The sequence below is a fragment of the Cupressus sempervirens genome, chromosome 3 (genome assembly GCF_028749045.1).
Source record: "Cupressus sempervirens isolate cs-2001-9-10 chromosome 3, ASM2874904v1, whole genome shotgun sequence".
Lineage (NCBI taxonomy): Eukaryota > Viridiplantae > Streptophyta > Pinopsida > Cupressales > Cupressaceae > Cupressus > Cupressus sempervirens.
Genome location: NC_143120.1, coordinates 360,406,975 through 360,421,816, shown reverse-complemented (window position 1 = coordinate 360,421,816; position 14,842 = coordinate 360,406,975). Strand labels below are relative to the sequence as shown.

The following is a 14,842-nucleotide window of genomic DNA, read 5'->3' as shown; positions in this document are numbered from 1 at the left end:
CCATCTACAAATATAAATTAGAAATTCAAACAAACAAGGACACAATGCATCTAGTTCCTGTCATAGTAGTTTAGTAGTTTTGATTTGTGTTGTGGATAGTAGTTTTGATTTTTGTTGAGTTCAATAGAAAGAAATAATATTAATGTAAAGTGTTGTTTAACAATTAAAATAAGTGTTGGAGATTTTGTTAGGAAAAATAAATCGAAAGTTTCTAAAATAACTTGTATTTTGTGTACAAAAAATTGCAAGTCCTATTGCATTACAAAACAACCAATCAAATTGTCATTAAATATATTTTGTGAATTAGTTTAAACATAATATATATTTAATCTTTATAGTTAAAAAAAATTAAATAATAAACTATTTTGATTGGACAAACATATGAAATGTGATTTTTTTTTTTTGTTAATTAGTTTAAATATAATATATAAGAAAACTTTGTAGTTGCAAAAAGTAATTGAATAATAAACTATTTTAATTGGATGAAAAAGTTGCACTCCCTACTATAAAAGTGCCAATAAATATTATTATTAATGTAATAAATAACATTAATAAATATTTTGTATTGAATTATTATTAATGTAATAAATATGAAAACTTTATTTGTCAAAAAGTATTTGAATAATAAATTGTTCTAATTAGACAAACAAATTAAAAAGTTAAAATTGTACTTACTGAAAACTAATAATAAAAAATTTTGCCACATAATCTTATAAAATATAAAACAAAGAATCCAACATTGAAAAAACAAATCAACAATAACTATACTAGGCCATTTGATGAAATTTTAGCTTAAAGGTCTTTTGTTCTGTAAAACGGGTCCAGCAATCAAAGAAACATGCCCTCTCCTAATAATAATAAAATTATCCACCTTCGAAAATATTTTCAACGATAAACACTCGAAAAATAACAACAGAAAGTCGAAAACAATTTATCTTCTACTTCTCGCCGCTAGTTTTTCAAGGATAAGGAACGAAACAAAGCTTTAATCGAAACACCAAGGGACTCTGTGCTTTTTTGCCAAAACATGGCTGCAATTGCGCGGGGCGGAGTTTCAGGTCCCAGCTATATTGATTACAGATTATCGCAATCAAGGGAAAGCCACAACACACCAACACGCAAAATCTCTGCAATTTCCAAAATAAACACATGCCCCTGTCAAGCTGAATTTTCAGGGAGGAAAAGATCAAAGCCATATTCGCGGTCACCTACATTTTATTGCCATTACAATAACAATTCCGATGTAGATGGAAGACGGGGTAATTGGGGTCTGAATTTCGGGGCAAAGCTCGGAGAGCAATTTCACGGCATTGTCAGGAAATTTCTGGAAAATTTAAAGGGCAAAGAGGAGCGGAGTCCCCAACAGGAGTGGGATAGTTGGCGGGAATATTTTCATCTGGTCGAGATAAAGGCGAATTCAAGGTCAGATTTGGAGGTATGTAGAAATGCTACTACTGTAGAGATTTCTGCACAGTTATCTTCCAAAGTTTAAATCATCATTGATAGGGACTGTGAACAACTGAGGCTTTCCAGTAAAGATTTTGTCGTTTTTCATTCCATCAATCGGTTGTTTCTAATTCAAAGTTTAGAGGCTTACAAATTCGGCGTATTGGTAGGAGATTTTGCTGCTTTTGCGGTAAATCAATTATTTCTTTAAAATCTATTTCAAACGCTTTAGACGGTAACCTTGCATCCGAGTTACTATGTGGCTCCATGTGATATGCCCATTTATTGCTTCGAAGGGATTTATTCGAGAATTTCTACAAGGATTTAATTTCGGCCATCCTGTTGATCATCGTTGTCGATTGCGGGTAGCCAGCGACTCGGAGTCAATTAGGTGTAATCACTTCCATCAGTCAGGTGTCGAAAATAAAAACTGCTTGAGAGAGTCAATTAGAGACCCTGTGACTGAAGAGGTTTACGTTAAAATTCTTAAACCATACCCTCATCTGGTCATTTTCACCTATTATTATTAGGTTACCAGTTTTTCACAGTGGATTACGTGTTATATACCTTGTGTCGGTAGCTTTACATATTTGAAGACTGGTAGACGTAGTCACCTACATCGTGGGAACAATTCATTTATAGAGCTTTCAATTTTTTCAAGCATTCTTTATTTTTCTTTGAATCAGTTAGTTCCTGTTCACTTTTATTCATAATGTCACTAATGTAGAGACAGGGTTGGAGTTGCAAGACCATAAGAATACCAAATTCGTAGGTTAGTTGGAAGAATTTATAGGAGTTGTAATACTCTAAATATTTAGCTATTTTTCAGTTGATTAATTAGTTGTTATTTGCATGTACCAGTTCTTCTACGATTAAGGAAACTAGTATTTAGAGTCGCTCAGATTCTCCGAGGAAACAAATAATTTGTAGGGTTTGAAATCTTTTAAACATTTATTCTTATATTATCTACTAGTTGTTATTCATTTCTAACAGTTATATTTACGTATATGGAGGCTGGTAGATGGAGTTGCCTGAAGATGCTGTGGGAACAGTTTAGGGTACGTTTTTTTCAATTCTCCTGTCAATCAGTTAATTGCATTCACTTATATCAGTTGTGCTGCTTCCGTAGGATTGGTTGTTGGAGTCATCTGAAGACCTCATGGGAACCAAGAATTCGTAGGTGATTTTCTGACAAGGAATTAGGTTCTATTAAAATTTAATGACTTCAATCAATAAGATTATTTAAATAAAGACTGGTAGATGGAGACATCCAAATAAGTAATGGTATTAAGGAATTCGTTGATCAAGCAAAAAATGTAGGGTATACAAATTAAATGTAGGGGATGAAATGCATGTTCTGTTAAAGATGTCCATTTTACAATAATATTAGGCTTAATAAATGAAGACATCTGTAATTATAAATTAGTAAATAATAATAAAACCTTAAATCAAGAGAAAGAAAATAAAACTTGGAAAATTTGTTATTATGCTTATCAGTTATGAATGCTAGAAATGATCTATAATCATTGATCATATCATATATAAATAATAAATATGTAGATGGAGTCACTGGGAGATTAGCAACTACAAATTAGCTAGGTTTGCAAAATATTTTCTGATACTTTATCCTGCCAAAATACCTTGTGTTTTTGGAATGAGGATATCTCTGAAACACGTGGACTTGGGTGGCGTGTCACCCACCAACATTACTGTTTGGAGTGGATGTAGGGACATCCTTGAGACATCCGGGGGGACTTCCAGGAGTTGCTTGACCATCTCGGGGATGACCAAGCATCTCTCATGACAACAACAAAGCAATCTTAAAAAAAAAGGCAATTTTTTATTTGATCACAGTGCCCGAGGCCCATCCCTAAAGGTCTATGTCTCACAAACCCTATAGATCACCCTCTTATCTTCATTTCAACTCACAAATACAGATCACTAAGAAGCTGATATTGTGAGTGCAAGAGTAAGGTTGTAAGTGCAAGGTGAAAGAGTGACAGTAAAGTGCAAGAGGGTTGAGGAGGAGCAAAAAGATGAGAAAGAAGAGGAGCAAAACTAAGTTGCAAACATTTTTTGCTTATTTAAAATGAAAAATCATATAACAGCAAGCTGTCATAGTAATATTTAAAAAAAAAAGTTTTACTTTTAGTATTTACAAATTACTTTTAGATGTTTAATTTCCCTTTTTTGTCAAACTTGAATTATACCTTTTGTGTATCCTCTGCTTCTGTGTTTTTTGCAATCTGAAGTAAGAAAAAGTCCTTAGTTACCGGATTCACCTGGAAATGACTGGATCCGGATCCACGTATGGATCCGGGCAGGATTCGTAATCCTGCCTATGGATCCGTAAGGATCCGCAGGCCGCGGATCCTTACGGATCCATAGGCAGGATTACGAATCCTGCTCGGATCCTCGAGGATCCACGCGCGGATCCGTGTGAATCCGCGGCAATAACGAAATAGAGAAGCAAAAATGTGGGCCCAATTTCATTTTTTAATGTTTTTTTTTTCCTAAAGGCCCTAAACCCTAAAACCGACCCTCTAAATCACAATGCAAGTTCATTTGCTCTCTATTTTGCTCTCTCATACTTGCTAGTTTGAAGTAAAGTGCTTGGATTTGAAGGAGATCAGTTGTGGAGCTTCAAATACTTTGCAAGAAGTGTTTAAGGTATGCATTTCAACCATATTCTTGAGTTCTTTCATAGGTTATTGATTTATTTTTAGTTTTCCAAATTTTCAAGTTTTTGTGCAAGTGTGAAGCATGGTTTTCTTTCACTTTTTTTTTCTAGATTGCAAGAATAGAACAATGAGTAGTCAAGGCTCAGTGGGTGGGGGTGGGGCTGCATCACCAAGCTTCAAAATTGATAAGGGGTCTCCTTTATGGAGACACATAACAAGAGTTGCACAATGTCTTGGGGGTGGGGCATACATATGGAAATGTAATTTTTGCAACATACAACATAGAAGCTTCGATTCTCAAGTGAAATTACATTTTTTGGGCCCTGCGGGTGAAGGTAGTGATAAGAAGGGATTACCAGTTGCACAAATAGCAGCGTTAGCAAAAGAGCAAGATGATGCTGATAGAGCAGTTGCAAAAGCAAAATTTGGTGCTTCCAAAAAAGCAAATATACCAACACCATCATCCGATCAAACAAACACAAGAACACATCCTTTTTTGCCTATGCCAACTACAAATGATGAAGATGAAGACCCATCTCCACTCACCCGCAAGAGAGGCCCACTAGATAGGGCATTCCAAATTGAAAAGAGAGATTGCTGATCACAAAGTTGGACATTGTTTAATTGCAAATGGTGTTTCATTTAATTTTGCTAGATCACCTTATTTTAGGGAGATGGTGGAAGCAATAAATGATGCACCCCATGGTTACAAACCTCCTGGTTATGAGAAGTTGCGCACTACCATGTTACATGATGAGAGGAAAAATGTAGAGGCTCAACTTCAACCAATAAGAGATTTTTGGGTTCAATCGAGTGTGTCTATTATTTCGGATGGGTGGAAAGATTGTAGAAACCGTCCATTGATCAATGTTATTGCTGTATGCCCTAAGGGGGCAATGTTCTTGAAGGCAGTTGATTGTGAAGGGCAAGTGAAAGATGCCAAATTTATTTCACGCATTCTCATTGATGCCATAGAGTCAGTGGGTCCTGATAATGTTGTCCAAGTGGTCACGGACAACGCAAAAGTTTGCAGGGCTGCAGGGATAATTGTAGAGTCTAGATATGATCATATTTTTGGACACCATGCACCGTCCACTCTCTCAATTTAGTGATGAAAGCAATTGGCACTGAAATAGATTGGGTGAAAAGGATATATGAGGAAGCTGAAGAGATTCAAATGTTTGTGACAAATCACCACATGTCACAAGCAATTTTTAGGAGTTTCTCGGACTCGGAGTTATTGAAGGTAAATTTTTATATTTAATATATAATTGATTATTATTGGATTCCATAGTTATTGATTTTTGTTGTTGTTTACATTAACATGTTTTAATTTTTAAATGTTTTACTAACTTGAGTTTAACATGTTCTTAGGTTGCTGAAACCCGCTTTGCCTCTCACACAATCGTCTTGAGATGACTTGTGAAGGTAAAAGAAGCATTGAAGCATATGGTCATTAGCCCCCAATGGGGCGTTTGGAAGAATTCCAATACAGCAAGGGCTTTAAATGTGAGAAGAATGATACTAGATGAGGATTGGTGAGGTCTTGTGAGTTATGTGTTGGAAATCACCGATCCAATAATGGCAATGCTTCGCTTCGCAGATAGTGATGAGCCATGCCTTGGGGATATTTATGATTCCATGGATAGTATGTTGGAAAAAATTAAAATGGTAAGTTTTACGCTCTTTTACAACAATTTTTTATTTGAGAGATATCTAGATTCTAAAGTTTAAATTGACGTATTCACTAATTATAATTATTATTCATATTTCATATCTTAGGTCATACAGAGGAGGGAGAACGATCCTGAGGACACCCTTTACAAGAAGGTGGAAAAAATTGTTCATCATTGATGGAACAAGATGACCACACCTTTGCACCTCCTTGCATATGCTCTATCCCCGAGGTACTGTAGTTCTTATCAAATGTTTGTGCTATTGATATTTGATAGTGTTCAATTGTCTTTTGTTATCCCTAGGTACTATAGTGCAGATGTACTTCGCCTTCCAAGTAGAGTGCCACCATTTAGAGATGCAAAGGTTGCAGATGGGTATAAGAGGGTACTAGCTAAGATATTCCAAGATCCAGAGATTGGGGTAATTGTGAGGAGTGAATTTGCTGCTTTCAACTTAGGTGAGGATTTCCACCCTATTGCCATAGTAGACCAAAGCAGGATGGGTGCCATCAAATGGTGGTACCTTCATGGGCAAGCCTTCACGTACCTCCAACCTCTTGCCATAAAGGTCCTATCCCAAGTAAGTTTGTAAAATTAAGCTTAAGGTTAACATTCTCAATTCCTTGAATTTATTATTTAATTTATTTATCTTGATTGTTGTATTGATAATTTTTAATTTCTCTTTAGGTTGCCAACTCTTCTGTAGCTGAGCGGAATTGGAGTACTTACTCCTTTATCCACTCAGTCAAACGCAACCGGTTGGCTCCAAAAAAATCAGAAGACCTTGTGTTCATTCACAACAATTTGCGCTTGTTGTCACGGAAGGATCCTAAGTACAAGAAGGGGCCCGAAAAGCTTTGGGATGTAGCACCCGAGACTCCTGATTTAGATATGACCATCCGGGATCTTGCTAGATCCACTTTGATTGATGTGGATGATGAGGAGGAGGATTATGAGTTAACAATCCCCTCTACTACTAGTGGTTTGGGTTCCTCTAGTGATACAGATGCAACACTTGTAGCTCACCAGTACCCCTTTGATGCGGATTTTCTTGAAAATCCATTTGATGATTAAATCAAAAGCTTTAGTGTTGACTCTTGACTCTTTTATGAGTAAATCATGTTATAAACTTTAAGTTTAATGATCTATATTTTGAATGTTACAAACTTTCACTTTCAGTAATTCAATGTGAATGTGTTGATTTTCTTTATAATCGTGAAAATAGATTAATTATCAATGTCATTGATCAAGTATACTAGATTCATAGATGCATACTAGAATCATAAATTCATACTATGAAATGATTTAGTTTTAGAATTATGTATATTTCTCTTATTTTTTAGTATATATAATGCATATATATATGCATGAATCCTCCACGAATCATAATTGGGGAAAAAAAAAATCCCGAATCCACGGATCCGATTCACGTGCCCGAATCGGATTCGTGTCATGAATCGACAACTAAGAGAAAAACAAAAGCGAAATTCTTGATTGACAAAGATTAAGAGCAAAGATTTTTATTTGTGTATCCTTTGCTTATGTGCTTTGTCTCCCTGAAGTAAGAAAAACAAAATGATATCTTTGTGTTGTAATCCTTTGCATTATGCACCATTCAAATTTTAATTTTAAAATTATGAGCTCCTAAGTTTATATTGTTTATTGTAATGTCACTAGGAGTTTTAATGGCATGAGTGGGATGTGGTTGAACTTAGGCCTCAAGAAGTAGAGGATGATGCTCAAACTGAATCTGACTATGCCTTTTAATCATGATGAGAATGCAAAAGCAAAGAGGGTTGCCTGTGAAACCTGTACCAGTAGTTCCATTGCTAGTGCAAATATTAATCACCCTTCCAAAGTAGTGGCAATATTTCTTCAAGGGGTCCCTTTGATCCAAAGTCTCCCCTCAAACAATTAGGAAAAAAATTGCCAGTCAAGCCTGGGGCATCTAGGGGCACTGGGTTGTGGAAGGGCCACTTTTTGTAAGCTAGAAGTTCACGGCGACATTGTCAAAGCTAATGCTCACCTCCTTCATATTTGAGGAGAAGGTTTAATAGTATGTGATACTTTGGCAGAAAAAATGAACTATAGGTCTGAGGTATGTAAGTTATGGAGTGGTCTAGTATATAGACAATGTACCCACATCTGCTTCTTTAAGGTCATGGGTTCACCAGATACAAGGTTATACTTCTACTACTTTGTATAGGCCAGTTGTAAATATGCATTTTTTTCTAGGGGAATAGCATTGGCTAGGCGAAATACAAGATTACAAGTGCTGCTTTCAACTTACAAGTGGAATTGTTCAATGTGAAAGTGAAGGATGTGGTGATGATGCCATAGACAAAAATGTCTTTGCCAATGACATTCCATTTCATGTGGCTCACCTCCTAATTATAAGGACACGATGGCGGAGGTGGCAAGGGTAGGACCATCATATATGCCACCAAGAGAGACAAAATTTGAGGATCACAATCTTGGATAAGAGCTATTCTAGAATAAATATTTTAGTGATGAAAATGAAAGAATCTTGGATCACCAGTGGAGACAACATAGTCATAGATGAATGGATAGATTTGAGGCATTATCCACCCAGCAATACCACGGTTATAGGACCAGAGAAACCTTATTTTTTGAGGCTGTTGTTGTTCAAGGCATTTTAAGGACACCAATTTTTGAATTTTTGATCCCCACAGATGCTATGGTTCAACTACTAATAGATTTGGCTCATGTATACAATTTTTGTAGGGAAGTTAATTGAGGCAGCTTATAGACACATTTGGTGGACTCCTTGTTATTTACATCCCATGAACAATGCACTCAAGGACTTGAGAATGATTCTTAATTGTGATATTGCTATCAGGATTCACTTATGTGGTTTTCTAGTCAAACTCATTGACCCATGTTTCCTTAGTATTGGTTCACAAGAACTCATCCCTTATAGAAATGCCACAATTTGACTTGCTGTGGAAAATATCTCAGCCTTATCAAGATTAATAATTTCAAAATAGTGATCAATGTTGCTAGAAATGTTTAAATGTGTATTTGCAACAACCTCACTTCACACACTCCCATCAAGACCTCCTCTAAGAAGGATTTTTTGAAACATGTTGAGACTAGATATGCATTGTATTTAATTCTCCTTCAGAGTATACTTTGAGTTGCAAGAGTCATTTACAACTAAGGGTTATGACAACAAAATGGAATTGGATGTACTTCATGATGTTTTTTGGGCTAATGCAAAATATTTCTCTCCATCATTACTCGAGTCTTCTAAATGATTAGAGATTGAGATACTAATGTACCTAGCCTTTGAAAGGTGTATGAGTGCATTGATTCTATGCTAGACCAAATAAAGGCAATCATGCAAGAGAAGGCTCCCACATTAGCTTTTTACAATGAGTGCATTGAACCAAACATTCATCAAGATTGGAGAAGCTCAACACTCCTTTGCACATGGTTGCCTATGCATTGAGCCCCGAGTTGTATGTGCAAAGGCATGGTAGAGTTACATCCATATAAGATGTTGAGGTGAAGGTAAGGGGTATGATCTTGTAGAGGTTGGCATCATTTGCATTGAATGTCAAAACCTGTTGCTCTCTGGTGTTACTTTGAGGAGGCCAAGGTGGATAGGGAACTATGGCACACGAGGGCCAAATTTTTTAGTGGACCGTACACAATCTAACTTCTTTGATTACCTCTTTAGTCATTCATTTTCTATCTCAGGCTTCTAGTTATTTTACTGCTCAGAGGAATTGGTAATCGTATAGATTATGAGGAATAAGCTTATCTCTAGTAGAGCAGAGAAGCTTGTGGCTGTATATAGCACTTTTTGTCTCATTGATTGCATGGCCCTTTTGTACAAGGGAAGGCCAACATTGCAGTGGGATGTAGAGCTAATGGTCCAACACAAATTGATGAGGATGCTACATAAAAGGGCTGGTTGAAATAATTTTGGAGAAGCTTCATCATATGGAGTCTACCAGTTTTAGCGATGAGGACATTGGGAATGATTAGAGGTCTCAGTTCACTCCATTTTATTATTTTGAACCTTTGTCATTGTAATCATCATTATAAAATCTTGAACATAATATAAATTTCAAATTCGACATTCTCATTGCAGTATTCAATGTTAAATTGTTAGTGGTCACTTCAAAGTGCAATGCTTTCTAAGCTTTACTAGTCTGCCAAACTTTCATTTTTAATTCTTGTATTTATACATCGTTTTCTAACTGTTTTTTCAAGTACTATATGTATTTCAACACCATCCTCCCATTGCCGATGTACCTTGCCATCTCCAGACTTAGAACCTTGGTCCTCCTATTCCAAAACCCGTCCCTTTGCCCCCCACACTACTGCTGACATCCCTTGCCATCTCCAAACTTATATTATATCAAAGAGGTATGGCCATTCTGATTTTCTCACAGGAGATTCCAATTTTCACATTCAGTTCATATTCCATAATATTATCTATACCTACAGCATAATTGGGAGCAGCAGCCCTCTTAAAAGGACCTCTAGCTTAGCAGCCATTTATCGATTGGTTTAATTGATTTTTTAACTGCTGGTATGTAGCTATATAACTTGTTTCAACTGCATGCCCCAAGTAGATAAGTGATTCCTTAACACATCATTGATTAGTATCTAAAAGTTCGTGGTACATTCCATAAACAAAATGAATAATTATCAATTCATATAAAGCTTGTTTTCTTATGAAAATAGTTTTCCATGCATCCTTCTTTAACCAATTTTTTTGCTATCCTGATTTGAGATCAAACTTCATGAAGTATTTGACATGTTATAGCCAGTCCAAGAGGTATGAACCAAAATTAGTTAAATGAGATTTAGAATCAATTGAATCCAATGGTATACCTTACTTCTACGTGGAAGCTCCTTGGTGCTTGCAAATCTGCCTAGAGATATGTTAACATATCATCCAACTCTTTCTTGTTCTTGCTATTAGTTGTATTTGTAGAGGCATCTAGATTAATTTCTTGTTTATCCTTCAAAAACTAAACAAAATTGCTTATTCTGCTCAAGTCGATTTTTATGGCTTGTTTGGTTCTTATCATGGCAAGTTTTGCCCTGCTTTGGTGTAGACTTGTAGTTAACTCCTGTAATGTCCCTTGTCGAGACCTTACATAATTTATTTGAATTCCTCATATTGAACTATTTTGTAGACCAAATCCATATTTTCTAAATTCTTTCTTGTATATCGTTTTTGGGTGATTTAATATTTCTTTATATACCTTGATATGATAAAAGGTGCATCTTTTCATAAAAGTAATTATTTTATTTATTAACATTAATATTGTTATATTATTATTATTTTTTTGATCAGTAAACGGCTGAAGCCTAGCTTTATTATAATTATTATATGTTAAGCGAAGGTAGATTTGAACCTAGGACCTCCCACATGAGAGGCTCGCAAGTTACCATTGCGTTGTAGGCTTTTGCCTATTGTTGTTATATTATTATTTATTATTAATATTATATTATTATATATAATGCATAATATGTATACTTCACCTTATATATCATGATTATTAATCTAAATATTATATTTTATCGTTTAATAATAATTTTTAATTCTCATATATTATGCAATATTATAATATGATTAGAATAAATCAATGTAACACCAATACTAGGGTATGTCGAGACGACGAAATGACGAGACAGGGGGAAAATGGGCCTTATTTTTGGGATGACAGGGGGTGGTCGGGAGACGACAACAAGGGGAGGACTAGGCAGGGAGGGGTGTTATGTAGTATACATATAGAACTTGAAATGCTTGTTATGAAATGATGTTTCAGTAGAACATACGAAATTAAAAATACTTGAGCATAGTGAAATTCCAACATGAACTATAACAATTGAACATTTAATATAGTAACATTTTACATACCCAATAGTAACATTCAAAAATAAAAAATAAAATAAAAATCAAGTGCTCATCCTAGCGGCAACATGGTTGCAGAATGGCAAAGCTGAGGGTATTTGAGTACACAAGTACCAAGTGCGGGGACATCTCGGGGATGGATACTTCGAGGCTTGGGAGGGGCTTGCAAGTCCTTGTGTTACACTGGAATAAATTATAGCTATACCATTATTAATATCATATTATTATTTTATTTATATTATTTATCTATTCATTTATAATTATATGGATCATTTTTTGATGGGGATATCATAGTCTTCCCCTCTCAAATTTTGCTTGTCCTCAAGCAAAAAAGATATATTCATAACTTTTCTTGTAGAGCATATTATTGAATGCAAGAAATCATAAGGGATTCATGGAGTATGCATGAACACATGAAGCATGCTCGAAGTAAACATGTAAGTGCATGAAAATACAGAGTAGACATATGAATGCATGAAGACACAAAGTAGACATGATGCAAACATATAATGCATGCATTCTTGATTAATGACTTACAATTTGCAACGAACTAGGGTCAAGAAAAAGATTTACAAAATTTACTTCTTCAATAGAATCTTACAACCACAAGTGATCATTAGTACATATTGTATATATAAGTTTCAAGAAAATGTGACTCATAATTTAGTCCAAGCCAATCCCATACTAAGCCCAAGAGTAGGACTTTGACTCCCTTGGCCTTGGTGGTAGGTGTTAAGCATCCACATGAGGTGACCTATTTAGTGGGATGCTTGTTTTACTCTTATTGTTATTCTTAGCCGAGAAGAACACTTAGGATGCAACAGATTGCTTAGACACCAAAATTGACGACTTCCATCAAAGTTTAGAGATCTAAGCCCTTAAGCCTTTCTAGGGACTTGCTCGCAAGGCACTCAAGGTCACTGATCCCTACCCTATTTTGGGAATAACCAGTTGGCTGGATTTATAGTAGCCTCTTCCTGAATACACCTTTGTTCTCTCTCTCTCCCTCCCCCCACTTCCCCAAGAGGAAAATTAGTATTACACTATATGTGAATTGAAAAGATCATGCTATCTTGGTTATTATTCCAGTCTAGGAGAATGCTGAGATGCAACAGGTTGCTTAGACACCAAACTCAACAACTTCCCTCAAGGTTTTACGGATCCAAGCCCTTAAGCCTTTCTTGGACATGTTCGCAAGGTGCTTGGGGATGCTGATCTCTGCCCTATCTTGGGAATGACCTGTTGGCTGGATTTACACAGGCCTCTTCCTTATTGCATTTCTGCTCTTCTTCCTAACTTTGAAATAATAACCAGTCTTAAGCATGTATGTTTAAATAACAGTAACACTATTGTTACCTGAATTATGCACAATCAAAATAACGGTACTGTACATACCAGTTACATAGATGTATGAAGCTCTGTCTTATGATCTGAGTGTCTTCTGTCAAAGTTTTCTGTCATATATCTATGCATGTATCCTTTGTACATGTGTTGAATATATTCCATATGAATCCAATTTACATTTTCTGCTTTATCTGAATTATGCTATGTATGCAGCTACCTAGTAAACCCACCCTTACCTAAAAGATGCACCTTAGGGGACATGTCTGAGAGGTCCCCTCTTTTTAAAACACACTTTGAAATTTGTGCCTCTTCATGATGTATTCGATAACAATTGATCTTTCAATCTTACAATTGATGACTCAATTTGATGTTATTTAATATTAATCAAATATTTCCAATAGTAATAGAATGTCCTCTTTAAATCACTCAAATGATTTCATATATCATATATATTTTTAACATAACTTGTTATAAGAGGTGTGAACTCTTGAAAGAGTCTTAGCTATTAGAAAGAAATTAAACTTTTATTTGACCTAAATATATGTAACTACTGCGGCCTTTGTTTTAGTAATTACAATCTTCTTAGTGTTAATATCAATCATACTTATCGCTACTTTCTCTTCTCTTTTCTGAGTCAATTAAAAGATGTTGCACCTTTATATTGTCGTTGACTTATATCCTTATAAAAAATTTAGTTGCAACTGCTAACTAATGATATTGTTTTTCTCAAACAATTTAGTATTTCAGTGTTTGTCCTTGATTCTTCACTGCACACTTTGGTTCCTATTTCCCGGTTATAGTAATTACTTCATTCATGCTATGAATTACGATTGTTGTCTCTTGAATAGCTGTATGCACATATTAATGCTGCTTCTAGAATGGCATGCACGTCTTTAAGAGGTCGTGTTAAAAGAATAACCATTCTCATTGAGAAATTGATGGTCCCTATTTCGTATTCACGGAGAATAGTAATTGTGACTATGGTTCCTCGTCCTTATTCTTGAAGCAATTCAGATGGATTGCCTTCTTGATTGTTTCATATGGTCTTCTTGTCTTAGTCAGTGAATTCTCCATGTGCGTGGGCTGACAAATGGTGTTGAAGACTATTCTTGTATCATCAGTTATTCTATACCTGTATATAACTCAATAAAATTATTGAGGTATTCATTTGAAAATATGTGAAATTTCTGTATAAGATTGAATATGAATTGTGTGGTTGGTGAAGATTGATTGCTTCTTTGGAGTTTACCATTTGTGGTTAATAATTTTTTTTTTTTTCTCTTTTGCCAAGTATCATTGTTGCATGCTTGAGTGTAATGTTTGAAGTCTATCTTCATCAATATACGTCCAGATGTTGGACCAAGCTGCCTTGCACAGATGTGTTCCCATGTACTTATTATCATTGCCAACATGGAATTTTGTAATGTTCCCTTTGAAACTCTCTTTCTACTTTGCTTTGAATCTTCAAAATTTAAAGAATAATATTTAATTGTTGCATGTATAGTTAATGGATTTGTAACATAGATGGGCTCTCTGTTGATTTGATTATAGACTATAATATATAGCCACTACTAATTAAACCTATGACAAACTCCAGTTCAATGATTCCTATCTTCCTGATCCTTATTGTAGCATCATGTCTGGAGTCTGCAATGATTACTTAGCCTCAACACTGATGCAGACGATTCTCTGATTATAAATATATTCAAAATTACTACCAAATTTCAATTATAGTATTCATTTGCAAGTCTAGTCGTTTGTAAATCACTTGAAATTGTATTCTTCCTAGTATTGTG

At 35.2% G+C, this 14,842-nt stretch overlaps 2 protein-coding genes across 3 annotated transcripts in view; both read left to right on the top strand.

The window, feature by feature from the left end:
- Window positions 1–749: 749 nt before the first annotated feature.
- Window positions 750–14,842, top strand: part of LOC149566488 (protein EXECUTER 1, chloroplastic-like) — an 84,571-nt gene continuing 70,478 nt past the window's right edge. The window contains exon 1 of one of the 2 annotated variants that reach the window (XM_089819807.1): window positions 750–1,435. In XM_089819807.1, coding sequence (XP_089675933.1) covers window positions 1,028–1,435 — 408 coding nt within the window. In that variant the 5' untranslated portion in view covers window positions 750–1,027. The remainder of the gene's footprint in view (window positions 1,436–14,842) is intronic. The other variant, XM_089819808.1, reaches the window with a different exon arrangement.
- On the top strand, window positions 5,224–6,951 carry LOC149566489 (uncharacterized). Its single transcript, XM_089817411.1, has 4 exons — window positions 5,224–5,798; window positions 5,910–6,034; window positions 6,107–6,383; window positions 6,491–6,951. Exons 2-4 carry the CDS (start codon window positions 5,991–5,993, stop codon window positions 6,875–6,877), a joined length of 708 nt encoding a protein of 235 aa, XP_089673537.1. The 5' UTR covers window positions 5,224–5,798; window positions 5,910–5,990; the 3' UTR covers window positions 6,878–6,951.